General features: G+C 49.0%; 1 protein-coding gene across 2 annotated transcripts in view; it reads left to right on the forward strand.

Annotated features, from left to right (window-relative positions):
* WSCD2 (WSC domain containing 2) overlaps positions 1-13,844 on the forward strand; it is a 133,422-nt gene that overhangs the window by 87,965 nt on the left and 31,613 nt on the right. For both annotated transcript variants that reach the window (XM_007058326.4, XM_037878889.2), the window contains exons 5-6: positions 6,384-6,505; positions 10,783-10,957. In XM_007058326.4, the coding sequence (XP_007058388.2) occupies positions 6,384-6,505; positions 10,783-10,957 (297 nt within the window). The remainder of the gene's footprint in view (positions 1-6,383; positions 6,506-10,782; positions 10,958-13,844) is intronic.

Genomic DNA, 13,844 nt, shown 5'->3' on the forward strand with positions numbered 1-13,844 from the left:
GTCTGTCCAGCAAACCTGAATCTTTTGGGAACTTAGAGCTGTAGATGCAAACTTTCTCAAAGACTGCCAGTCTGTAACAAACTGAGCGGGACTGTGCTGGCCAAAGACATTGGGATGCCCAGACAGTGAATTCACCCGGTCTCCGGCTCTAAGGATCCGATTCAGCAGGTTGCTCTGATGAGCAGGTCACCTGCTGCTCCAGCCCCTTTAGGAGAGTGATTCTCTGTGAAAACTGCACCACCTTCACCAATCGGGGACCCCTCTGGTCTCTGTTCTGAATCAACAGCTTTCTCTTGACATCCCTGTTGGCCTTTGCTCATCAGCCTTGGAGAGCGAATATAGCTTCCCTTCTACTGCAGTGGAATGTGGTAGCGTTTCTAGTCATCCCTGATCAGCTCCTGAGCATTTATAACATGGACAGGGAGAACCACATGAGACACAGACTGTCTGTTTGTCGGGGGGAACCCTGGAAATCTCTTTGCTCCTCAGGCAAGAACCTCCCCTCAAGCAAAGAGTGAAATTCAGATGAACAAGGATCATCTGGTTCCCTGACAAAGGGTCAAGGCAGGTCCAGGAGAAGAGACAGAATCTGAAGTGCTTCTTGCCCTACTGTCCCCAGGCACAGCGTGGTGGGTATCCCAGGAGAGGATAAAAATAGAGAGAGACTTTGCTCCTGGGCTTTCCCTCCTGTTTTGTGACATAAGCAACCAGCAAAATGCAGCAACGTGTGCGTCTCACTGGAAAGGCCTCACACAGAAGGAATGAAGCTCATTCCCGGCAAATTGCTTTTGCCCTTGTTTTGTCGCAGCTCGAAATGACTCATTCAAATGCCATTAGCAAATCTAGCTTCACAGCCATTAGGCGACTGCAGATCGTTATCATAATAGGACACAGCAAATGCTCTCCAGGCACACAGAATCTGCGGGCTTTGTGGGGGAGGGGAAGCAGATAGAAGAGGATGTGTAGGAATTGATCCCTGTCTGTGGACTGGAATGGTGAAGGAGACACCGCTGATAGACTGAACCCTGCAGTGAAAATGTGACTCTGTAACTTTTCTCTGCCTTTGTTTCCCCATCTTACGATGGGGATAATTCTATCTATCTTTCAGGTGGGGTGTTCTCCTCATTCACAGGGCTATAAAGTGCTTTGAGGATGCAGCAGAGAGGAAGGACATTCTTGTGGTTAAGAGACAAGCTGGGATTCAAGAGATCTAGGTTTAGTCCCTGGCTCTGCCACAGACTCCCTGTGTGACCTTGGACAAATTGCTTAATCTATGTGTGTTTCAGTGCCTCACCCATAACGTGGGGGTGACTGTACGTCCTTCATCTGTCTGTTTAGACTGTAAGTCCTTTGGGACAAAGACTCTCTCTCTCTCTACTGGTATAGCCAGGACCTAGCACATTGGGATCTCAACTGGGCCCTCTAGGAGGTACCAGAAGAGCAGTAATGAATGAGATGAAAGGTGCTATGGAAGTATGAAGTTTTCTTCTGCAGTAAGTGTCTCCTCGGTGAAATGCCATGAAGAGAAGGGCTAGGCTCCCCCACTTCACCATCCTGCTTTTGACAACAGCCAGGAATATCTCTCTGGCAGAATGTTCTCAGTGTCCTTTAAGAGTCCTTCACGTCAGCAGTCTCCCATGGATAAGGCATACCATGCTTGGAAAGGAAGTATTAACCGAGTGGCCATGCATCAATAACTTGACTAATGAGGTTGGCCTATGAGTTTCCAGAGGGATGCAAAATTCTGGTCACCTCTGCTGCTGATAACTTCAATCTGACGAGCTCACTCCAGAGGGTGGTTTAGACCTCAGGAAAAATAAATGCTCATTAAAGAGCAAAGGCTGGAGGTGGCTCTGGAGAGATGTCATTGCCGATTCAGGAGAGCAGTCAAAAGCCAAGTCATCTCGGTGGGAGGAGGGAGGCCAGGTTCAGCTGGCTGGAAAATTGAGCTGGCTTCTCCAGCCAGCAGGGAGATCAAGTGCCAGAGCAGACAAGGAGGTCGCAGGATGCACCCATATGGGAAGCAGGCAGGAGTGAGTGGTGGCGAGATTCCTATGAGAGGCCCGTCTTCTATCGGTGCAGTAGCGATGCTCTCTGTCTTCGCTACTGTGCCAGCCACCGAGGTAGCTGAGCACTCCAGAACAATTGGAAGCACAGGCTCTGAGGGGGATTTCTATGCCCTGTTAAGGTGCAGTTCCTCGCCCCGTCACTCGGCGGTGCAGGTAGCCTGTGTTCAATCATAACCTAGCTGGCACACTGATTGTTTGCTCTAGTAGTCAGTCAAGGTACCTAGTCTTTCAGTCTTCCCACCCTGTCTGATTGCTTGATCCATCCGTTGTGTCCTGCCTGATACTTCTCTCTGGGGCAGGGCCTGCCTTCTTGATTTGTTTGGCACAATGGGACCCTGGTGCTTTGACTGGGGCTTGGAGGCACCTACCATAATAACCATCAATAGGAAGAGCGGGATTTGCAATTTGCAAGTGACACTGCATTGAAACTATTGGAGACTTTCATTCTGATTCCATATGGAATACAAACTTTGTACACCTGGGTGCTGCACGTCTTTGGAATCCAGACACAGAATGGAATTAGCTGATTATGAGAGTAGCCGATAGTCACTAAAAGAACTAGCTGATTGGTCCACAGGAAGTTAGACCCTTTCAATTCATTAAGCATAACTCTGGCCCCAGGTAGCCTGTAACAGCTTGCTGATCAATGCGCTCTTTCCCCGCTGACCATCTCTAATGGAGCAGAAATGTATTTGATTACTCAAGGGATGTCCATTTTTTAATATCACAAAGGATTCATTCTGCCATGGTTTTGTTGACGAGGACTAGTTATTACAGGGATTTCCCAAGGTGGTAGGTTTTATATAAGAACATAAGAACAGCCATACTGGGTCAGACCAAAGGTCCATCTAGCCCAGTATCCTGTCTTCTGACAGAGGCCAATGCCAGGTGCCCCAGAGGGAGTGAACAGAACAGGTAATCAATCACCAAGTGAAACATCCCCTCTCGCCCATTCCCAGCTTCTGGCAAACAGCGGCTAGGGACACCATCCCTGTCCATCCTGGCTAACAGCCATTGATGGACCTATCCTCCATGAATCTATCTAGTTCTTTTTTGAACCCTGTTAGAGTCTTGGCCTTCACTCTGGCAAGGAGTTCCACAGGTTGACTGATAGCAGCTTCAGATCTAGACTAGAGGCCATGCCTGTTTTATAATTAGCTAGTCACTTGACATCTAAAAGAATGCATCTGCTGTCTTTGGCCCAACTATCTAATAACTCAGTAAATGTATATGTTTTGCTTGTTTTCAGGGGTGTCATGGTGTATGGTAGGTCCTTCGGTGCCCTCTGGAGGAGACCTCCTTGTGATACTCCCCCATCACAGTGACTTCTCTAGAGGAAGGTCATGCTGAGCCCAGAAAAAGAGCTGTGATAGTTTGGGGTTAAATCCCAGCTTCCTACCTACATCTGTGTTAGGCAGGTACAGTCGAGCTTGGATTGCGCCTTAAAACGAGGCAGTAGAAACAAATGATCAGAAACCAAGCCTGAAGGTTCTGGAGGCGCAGTGGCTGCTTGGTTTGGTCTGTTATTGTTTGTTGGCTGTTAAAGGGATGCCATCAACTTGAAACTCATATTTCCTATGTGGGTATAGCTATCCCCTGGTGATCAGTGATGGTGGCAATTTTACACCTGAAGCTGGGCCTAAATAATCTAGTGACTTGACCAAAGTTGCACAGTAAATCAGTGGCAGATGCTGGACTTGAAACCCAGGAGTCCTGCCTTCCAGTTCACTGCTGCTCTAAACACCAGACTTTGTCCAAAATACAGACTCCTTCCTTGAGGGAAATTTCCCCATTTCAGGAAAGTAATTCACTGGTGCATGTTCTAAGTACAAGGTGACTTTAGCAGATCACTTTTGCTGCCTGGAAAACCCATAACCTCCCTTCGAGATAATAAAGACCCACTTTGCATAAACGGAGCCAGGGTTGTGAATGGAAGGGGTGTAACCTTATTAAGTGGTTTGGACAGGCGGATTAACTGTAACACAGCCAAAGGAGAGGGAAAGAAGAGAGAGACAGAAAGGCAGAGGCATCTGTGAATGCAGAGTCTTCTTTAATGAGTCAGAAATGGGTTTTTGATCTCTTTCTGACTTTTTAAGGCTTTTGTGAATCTTGTCTGTAATTTCATACTCATTGTATGCAGCCTCCCTTCATCTTTAAGCCCCTAGACTTGTGGGGCTCATTAGCAAATACTTAAGTGTCAAAGGGAGAGAGAGAGAATCTATCCAGTCAGGAGAATGATCATTTACAGTGATACTTGGTTGTGTCTAAGATCTCCAGCAGGAATGGTTTGGGGTTTTTGCCAGGCTGTCCCACAGGAAAGCCAGCAGAAATCAAATTAGAAAAATGCAAATGAACACTCACAAATTGTTCATGGCACTGGCATTGCTCTGAGAAGACCAGGAGGGAGTGGAATACTCCAAGCGGTGCTTTGCTGCCAGCATACTCTGGGAAGCTAACGCTCTTTGCGCAAAGCCATTGTTGATACACACCTATGGCATGGTTCCATTAAAAAGTCAGTTTTAATCAACGGTTACCCCACTGTCATGTGGCATAGGCAGCCTTGTACCTGGGATGACTTCGTTTTCTGTGTACTGCTTCTTTATATTTCCAAAACATCAGCCATTTTGTTCTCAGAGTTGCTGCAGCCTGTTACCGTGAGGCACATGCACTGTGCTCACTCTGTTTCTCTTGTTTAGTTTTATTCACTCACTGAATTTTTCCTTAATATAAACTAGCAGCCACTTTAGTTGGAAGTAAAAGTGTACGAATAATGGATTTTTTGCATGGTATAGTGGAGGTGCTGAGAGCCATTGTACAAAACTGTAACCCCGGTATATGATGGAAACCACTTCAAACCAGGAGGTCTGCCACACCCCCAGCATGACTAGGTCCACCCCCTATAATTTTTTGATTTACTGGCAATTCAAAAACAGGGGAAAAAATCACTTTGGGTCAAACCAAAATTGCATTTTTAAAATTTTTTTTGGCAAATTAAAAAGTTGGGGAAAAGTTCATTTAGCAGGGGGTTGGACTAGATGACCTCCTGAGGTCCCTTCCAACCCTGATACTCTATGATTCGCTCTTCCCCTCTGCCCCACTATTGGCAGTCACGGGTCATCTATGGCTTCAAGCAAATCAGGCCAGAGACTTTCCAAGATTCACCCTGCCTTCGTAAAATGATGGCGATCAGACAGAAAGTGCCAGGCTAACGTGTAACTGTATGCCAGTGGGTGCACTCACACCACAACCACAGTGCACAGCATCTCAGAGCCCAGGGAGACAGGTCTTCCTCCTCCAGAATGGCATTCTAGTTGACACCCTTTCTAGGCTGGCTGGAGAAAAGCACAGAGTAGCTGAGTGGGGGTAACTGGTGTCTGGAAGCAATGATCCTTAATCAGGCTGCTCAATACTCTCCTTGTATAGCAAGAGAAAAAAGAAACAAGCTGCATAGAACAGAGGATAAGGAATTAAACAGCAAAGAAAGTCTATGGGGAGACAGATTCTCATTGAGTTTGTGCTGCTGTTTGTTTTCCGGATAACCTCTCAGAATAAACATGAGGCTTTTCTAGTTCAACTGGTGCATTTTTATTCAAGGCAGCAAAGAGTATTTTTCCGGGTGATGTTCTAGGTGCTTTCTCAGAGTACAGCTAATGGTATTCAGTTAGAACTGGCTCCCTTACTGTACCAGAGGCTTATTTAACTTAAAATTGTAGTGAAAGTTGGATCGTTTCCTGAGAATAAGGGGAAGGGTCCTTGATAAATCTGTGGTAGTGAAGAGACAAAATTGCTCAAGGGGTTGGAGCCTTTCACCATGGATTCAGATCCTGATGAGGTCAGTGGTAGCCAGCCCTTTTACCAGCCAGTCACTGTTCATTGGTCTGTTAGAGATATGTAGGTGGTTGCAGACTCATTCATACTGGCCCTCTCTTCATGGAACTAGCCCAAGGTGTTAGGGAACTACATGGAACCGGCGTGTGTGGCAAGGGTCTATAACCTATCTCTCATGCCTTTGTGTGGAGGAGGATTTGGAGTGGAGGCTTTTTGCATCAGTCAGGAAGGTTTGTTCAGTTGGAAGGAGGGTCGGATTACTTGTTGCTGAGGATAGTTTGCAGCCAGAAGTAAGGATTGGGTTTGGGTGGATTGATTGCCCAGGTTTTGCAGTGGGATGGGTGGCGGCAGGTGGAGAAGACCATGAAAGGCTCTCAGAGAGTCTCGTCTCTCGTCTCTTGGCACTACAGACGTTATTGCCAGTGAACCAGACTTTCCGTCTTCCACGTCACATGGACCTTTACTAACCAGCTGTCTCTATTCCAGATGGCAGTGCGATATTCCGCGGATGCTTCCACCGGCCGGACAACGTCTCCTTAGCTTTGCCTGTGACTGGGGTGATGCTGAACATGTCTGTGGACAAGTGTGTGGACTTCTGCACTGAAAAGGTAGGTAGGAGAAGTGAATGGGGCTCTAAGCGAAGGACCTGGCACACACCTCCAGTTTGCAATGACATAAATCAGTAATAACCCCACTAGAGCCAAGGGAGTGACTGGTGAAACATGGGTGCAAGTGGGGAAGGATCAAGCTAAGAGTCCTTCCAGAGCTCTGCATTTGCTTCAGAATAGTCATGTTAAAAATCATACTCAATACAATTTAATCCAATTTAATGGAATAATTGCTTGTGTCCAAACTACAAGAGGTGAAATTTACAGTTTGTATCTTTGCCATACAAAAAGTAGGTTGTAAGGCAATGCTGAGGATCACTAAATTTCTCCTTTCGCTTAATCTGTAACCTGCCAGGATTTGACTCCACTGTTTCTAAACAACAAGTAACTGCTTCCCGTTTTAAAATGGTGGGCCAGATTCTTAGCTGCTGTGGTGGCCATCACTCCACTGAAGCGAATGCAGCAAGGCTGATTTACACCAGCTGACAGTCTTGGTCGGGGTCAGCTCCTACCCATGTTCTTGAGGTTGCTGGGCAAGTTTCTTTTCACTGGACTTGAGAGGGGAATAGGAAAAGTGTGTATTCCCAATCTTGGAATGTGTGTCCCAAGGGGAAGAGAGCAGAGAAAACAATGATCCTGGAGAACCATGTGGGAGGCTGAGGTGTGAAGGAGAGAGGACGGAGGATTGGGGCCAGAGAAATTGTGGGAAGGGGAAAGGGGAAAGTGCATGGGCAAGCGAAAGAAGATCTAGAAGAAAGAAAAGGGCTCTTGAAGAAAAAATGGGGCCTTGGGAAAGAGACCCAAAGAGAGGAGGATGGGGCATAGGACTTTCAAGAGAACAAGTTGTAACTCTGCTTAACCTTGAGGGGGAATTTTGCCACGAATTGTCCCATAGTTTCATGAGATCACTGGAGAGTCACACAGCTTATTCTTCAGTCCTTGGCCCTTCTGCTGACACTGCCAACAAAGGCTGGGGTTGATAATCCTGGAGGCCCCATTGTCTAGGCATTGAACCTTTTGGACGCAGGCTACCCAAGAGCCTTTAGGTGACCATGAGCCCACCATGACCCAAGAGCCATTAGGCATCATGAGTTTGATCACGCTGGTAACCGGGGCCAGATTTCACCCTTGTTGGTTTTTATTTTATTCAAACCCAGTTGATTCATTCAAGTAAACGGGCTTGATGGTGGAGGGAGGATGATCACCCAGAGTGCTACCGGGGGTGAGCTGAGCACTGCTCTCTGGGCAGTCAACGTTCTGTCTGGTGCTGCACCTCAGCCCTGCATTTCCTTGATATCACCCATGACAAACCCATCACTCACGACAATCAACAGCTGAGTAAGAAGGGAAGGAGTGGGGCTGGACAAAAGCTTGTTTTCTGTCTCTTAATGCCCTAAAAACATGGGCAAGGACAGCTCCTGCTTAGGCTGCTCCCTGCCATGCTGTCAAGGCCCTTTTCCAACCTGCGCAGACACAGTTCTGACTTGTGAATTGCAGGGTTCCTAGCTCCTGCGTGGTGAATTGGTTGAACTTGCATCTTTGGGATAAGTTGGCAGCCTCTCTCCCAACTCTGCTCCTCTGGGGTGGAGAATCTACTTCTACTTCAGTGTAGCTCTCTTGGTGTCAATGGCACTACCCCCATTTACACGAGCTGAGACTTGGCCCCTGGGGTGGGGGTCTCTCTGGCCCAAACTGCACACCAGTCAAGTGTCTTGCTGAGCAGTGAAACATCTGGGTGGGAAAGTAGAAGCATTATGCCAGCCAGTTACAAGGTCAACTACCTATCTCGATGCTTTGATCCATATAGATGACTCCATAGGGTCTCCTCCATGCCAGGCTTTTACTATACTGGAGCATGCAAATGTTAACATGTGTCGTGAGAATTTTACCAGGGTTTAATCTATTGGGTTTGAATGTTAATTTTTAAAAAATGAAAGAAAGAAAACAAGCAAACGAACAAACTTACTGGCAGATCTCTGACCAGAAATAACAGATCAATGCTTCACCTCCAGCAGTAGACTGTGGCCAAGAATCTGAACCCAACATGGGAAAAAGGAGGATTGTTAGAGGAAACTGCGGATTCCATACCATAGTAATGGGGGAAGGTAGTTTCCTTCCTGACCCCAGCTGTGGTCACAGTTTATGTCCTGAAGCATGAGGATTGTTCATTTTTCTGATGGCTCATATAACTGCAGATGTTAATCATGTAAAGGTCAAACCGTCTGCAGCAGGGAGTTCCTCAGCAAACAATCCCTACAGCTTACAAGTGTCACATAGGGCTACATCGCCACCCTCAAAACAGGAAGCTGTGTGTGGGGACTTCCTTATAAATGCTGTTATGAACCAATGAAACTCCATTGTCTGGCAATGACAGCACTTCCTGGGACTCGGTTGCTATGAGCTCTGAGGATGCCCAAACGTATACTTAAATGGCTGCCCTCTAATGAGGCCCTCCCGTCCTGCATCCGCTGACACTGGAGGTCTCCCCGCTGTCACATTTCAATGCCATAGACGGATGTTGCTCAAACAGATGCCTGGCAAACAGGACGCTAAGAAAGGGATTTGAAAACAATATATCTAGACTCAGCAGCTTTCCCTGGCTGTGTCTGCACCTCTACCCCAGGGAACATGCTCCCTCAGTCGCTTGATGGACCAGAGAGCCCCACTAAAAACCATTAGGTTCCCTGCACTCTGTCACATTGGATAAATAGGAAAGCAGCGGCTCTACACCTCAGCCCTGCTTTGTTCTTGCTCCCCTGAGAGCTTGGCTCTCGGAGGTGTAAATAAAATCCTGAGCACCGAGCCCCTTGATTAACCCAGCGTTGCTACAGTCCTGGGTGTTAAATTGCCTGTCAGTCTCTGAATGTTCCCTCATAACTCTGCACTTTAAAATCCAAATGAGGTCACAGAAGATGCAGTCTGTGGGCTTTTAGTAACCTTACTCTGGGTGACAAACTCACAAATTACTGGAGCAGCATCAGGCCATGATTCTAAGAGGAGTATCATAGCTCCAGATATATTACACCCTGCACTAGCAAATAGCTCGGCAATTTCCAGCCCCGTGGTTTGGAATGCAGGGCCACAGCTGGGCGAGGAGGCACTGGAAATGCTAGAACTCTGGTTGGGTTGGTTTTTGTCGAAGCCAAGCTGCCGTTACTAGCGATGCAGCTTTGTGATGGGGTCGCCAGGAGTAATAACCCCTCGCCCGGCTCGACTCCAAGCATGGTTACATGGCTGCAGAGCTAATGGCCGCAGTGGAGGTACTGCTGGTTTGCAGGGTGCCACTGACAATGGAATCTGGCCCACAGAACACATTTCATTTACAAAGCACTCTGTGCCCTGAACCGAATTATCCCTCGCTGTGTGGAGAGGCGTGTGTGTGAAGATAGCCAGTGGGAGATGCCAAGGAGAGGGGTGTGTCCAAAGGCCCACCCAGAGACACCAACAAAGGTGCTTACGGACCTTTTAACATGGAAATGTAGATGCCTAGTGAGTTCAGGCGCTTACAGGGTCAGATGGGGATGGGGGGGCAGGGGTTTGTACATTGCACATTGTACATTGCAGTGGTGCCAAACTCCTTTTGTGCATCTAGGCCTTAGTCTCTCTGTGCCCCATCCTTACAATGGGGACAATAGCAGGCTTTAAAGATTGTGAGGCGCTCTGGTGAAGGGGGGCCACCGAAGTACCACGGATAGATGGAGAGCAGTCTGCCTATGCAGATCGCAGTGCAGAATCAGGGCCTAAGAGTAAACCTACCCCTCTGGGATTTAGCTAGGAGCAGTCACTCTTGTAATTCACAACACTTTTCCAGCTCCTGACCCAGAAAGGAATCGTGAGAGAGAGAGAGAGGAAAAAGCTTCTGTCACCCCAAAGACTTGTGAACTGGCCCCAAACACCAATGCCGTTATTCCTGTTTTGCTGGGCGGGGTGGTAGCTGAAGTGTAGCTGCAGTGTAGACGGACTTTTTGATAATGACTAAACTTGGGAGAACTAAAGGAAACACTTTCCCAGGCCATTGTGCTCAATCACTGACCCAGTGTTAATAAGTAAGGGCCTGACCATGCTGCCCCTGCAGATGATGGGAGCTTCGCCCTGAACTCTGATGGCAGCAGAAATGGGCCCTGTGTCTGGGGCTGAGTTGGTGGCGATCAGGAAGCAGGTGGGCGCGGGTGGTGGGTGGCAGCTGGCAGGCAGGCAGCAATGGGCTGCACATCCCAGCCTCCTGGCCTGCTTCAGGCGGCTCCAGCTGAGCGGCTCTGTCCCTTGCTCCCCCCCAGGAATACCCGCTGGCAGCCCTGGGGGGGGCCTCCTGCCACTGCGGCTTCCCCACCACGCTCTTCACCCTCCACGAGCGCGAGGACGAGCAGCTGTGTGCCCAGAAGTGCGGCGGCGAGGAGTTCGAGAGCTGCGGGACCGCTGAATACTTCATCATGTACCAGACGCAAGTGCAAGGTACGGCACGTCGGGCCGGGCTCTCTGCTCTGACAGCGTGTGTCTGCTGGGGAGGCAGCGAGAGAGGTTTCTAACTCTCCTCTTGCAGCAAGAGCAATGACGCCGGGAACCCCCGAGCGCGGCGGCTCACCTGGAGTTCAGCTAATACTGGATAGTTATTGCTATGTGTCTGTGGTGTCTTCTTCCCTGCAGAGGGGCTGGAGAGCTGGTGCATGCTGGAGAGCTGGTGCATCAGCTGCTCGCTCGATGCTTCCCCTTTAACAGCTTTCGAGCAGAGCCAGGTGGCTGCCCGGAGACAGCTCGACCCCCCTCCGCTGAGAATAGGGCCAGTACCTCTCTGACTCACAAAGACTTTTGCTCAGTAGCTTTGGACTCCCCACTGCCTAGCCAAATGCTGATCCTTGGTGGCCCCCCGTTGCCCACCTCCCATTCGTCAGTGCTCTACTGGGGGTTGGGCTGATGGGACATGCAGTGCGATGCATGTTCACAGCAGCCTTTGTTACAAGCCCTGGCGGGAATACTCTGCCATATATTGAGCATGTTCATTTCCTTTCAAAGTCAGCAAGGGGAATGTTTTGATTATAAGGCTTTGATGTGACCCCAGCAAAGGACAATGAGCACCATTAAATCAGAGGCAGAGCTTGGAGCGCTGCCTGGGACAGTGGTTCTCCAGCTATCTCAGTCTGCAGACCTCCCAGGATGGGAAAGTCACCTGATGGTGGCCACCTTTACTGAGCCCTGGTCTACACTAGGAGTTGAGGTCGAATTTAGCAGCGTTAAATCTATTTAACCCTGCACCTGTCCACACGACGAAGCCCTTTTTTTCGACATAAAGGGCTCTTAAAATCGATTTCCTTACTCCACCCCCGACAAGGGGTTTAGCACTGAAATCGGCCTTGCTGGGTCGAATTTGGGGTACTGTGGACGCAATTAGACGGTATTGGCCTCCGGGAGCTATCCCAGAGTGCTCCATTATGACTGCTCTGGACAGGATTCTCAACTCAGATGCACTGGCCAGGTAGACTGGAAAAGGCCCACGAACTTTTGAATTTCAATTTCCTGTTTGGCCGGTTTGGCAAGCTGCAGGTGACCATGCAGAGCTCATCAGCAGAGATGACCATGATGGAGTCCCAGAATCGCAAAAGAGCTCCAGCATGGACTGAACCGGAGGTATGGCATCTGATTGCTGTATGGGGAGAGGAATCCGTGCTATCAAAACTCCGTTCCAGTTTTCAAAATGCCAAAACATTTGTCAAAATCTCCCAGGGCATGAAGGACAGAGGCCATAACAGGGACCCGAAGCAATGCCGCGTGAAACTTAAGGAGCTGAGGCAAGCCTACCAGAAAACCAGAGAGGCGAACGGCCGCTCCGGGTCCGAGCCCCAAACATGCCGCTTCTATGATAAGCTGCATGCCTTTTTAGGGGGTTCAGCCACCACTACCCCGGCCGTGTTGTTTGACTCCTTCAATGGAGATGGAGGCAACACGGAAGCAGGTTTTGGGGACGAGGAAGATGATGATGATGAGGTTGTAGATAGCTCACAGCAAGCAAGCGGAGAAACCATTTTTCTCGACAGCCAGGAACTGTTTCTCACCCTGGACCTGGAGCCAGTACCCCCCGAACCCACCCAAGGCTGCCTCCCGGACCTGCCAGGCGGAGAAGAGACCTCTGGTGAGTGTACCTTTTAAAATACTATACATGGTTTAAAAGCAAGCATGTTTAATGATTAATTTGCCCTGGCATTCGTGGCTCTCCTGGATATACTCCCAAAGCCTTTGCAAAAGGTTTCTGGGGAGGGCAGCCTTATTCCATCCACCATGGTAGGACACTTTACCACTCCAGGCCAGTAGCACGTACTCGGGAATCATTGTAGAACAAAGCATTGCAGTGTATGTTTCCTGGCGTTCAAACAACATCCGTTCTTTATCTCTCTGTGTTATCCTCAGGAGAGTGATATCATTCATGGTCACCTGATTGAAATAGGGTGCTTTTCTTAAGGGGACATTCAGAAGTGCCTGTCCCTGCTGGGCTGTTTGCCTGTGGCTGAACAGAAATGTTCCCCGCTGTTAGCCACGGGGAGGGGGGAGGGGCTAGCCACGCGCTGGGGGGAGGCAAAATGCGACCTTGTAATGAAAGCACATGTGCTATGTATGTAATGTTAACAGCAAGAGTGTAGCCATTGTTCTATAAAATGTGTCTTTTTAAAAACCACTGTCCCTTTTTTTTCTCCACCAGCTGCATGTGTTTCAAGGATCACAGGATCTTCTTCTTCCCAGAGGCTAGCGAAGATTAGAAGGCGAAAAAAATGCACTCGTGATGAAATGTTCTCTGAGCTCATGCTGTCCTCCCACACTGACAGAGCACAGACGAATGCATGGAGGCAGACAATGTCAGAGTGCAGGAAAGCACAAAATGACTGGGAGGAGAGGTGGCGGGCTGAAGAGAGTAAGTGGCAGGCTGAAGAGAGGGCTGAAGCTGAAAGGTGGCTGCAGCATGATGAGAGAAGGCAGGATTCAATGCTGAGGCTGCTGGAGGATCAAACCAATATGTTCCAGCGTATGATTGAGCTGCAGGAAAGGCAGCAGGAGCACAGACCGTCGCTACAGCCCCTGTGTAACCAACCGCCCTCCTCCCCAAGTTCCATAGCCTCCTCACCCAGACGCCCAAGAATGCGGTGGGGAGGCCTCCGGCCACCCGGCCACTCCACCCCAGAGGATTGCCCAAACAACAGAAGGCTGGCATTCAATAAGTTTTAAAGTTTTAAACTTTTAAAGTGCTGGGTGGCCTTGTCCTTCCCTCCTCCACCACCCCTCCTGGTGCTTCTCTCCTCCACCACCCCTCCTGGGCTACCTTGGTAATTATCCCCCTATTTGTGTGATGAATGAA

Source organism: Chelonia mydas, chromosome 15, assembly GCF_015237465.2.
Source record: "Chelonia mydas isolate rCheMyd1 chromosome 15, rCheMyd1.pri.v2, whole genome shotgun sequence".
NCBI lineage: Eukaryota > Metazoa > Chordata > Testudines > Cheloniidae > Chelonia > Chelonia mydas.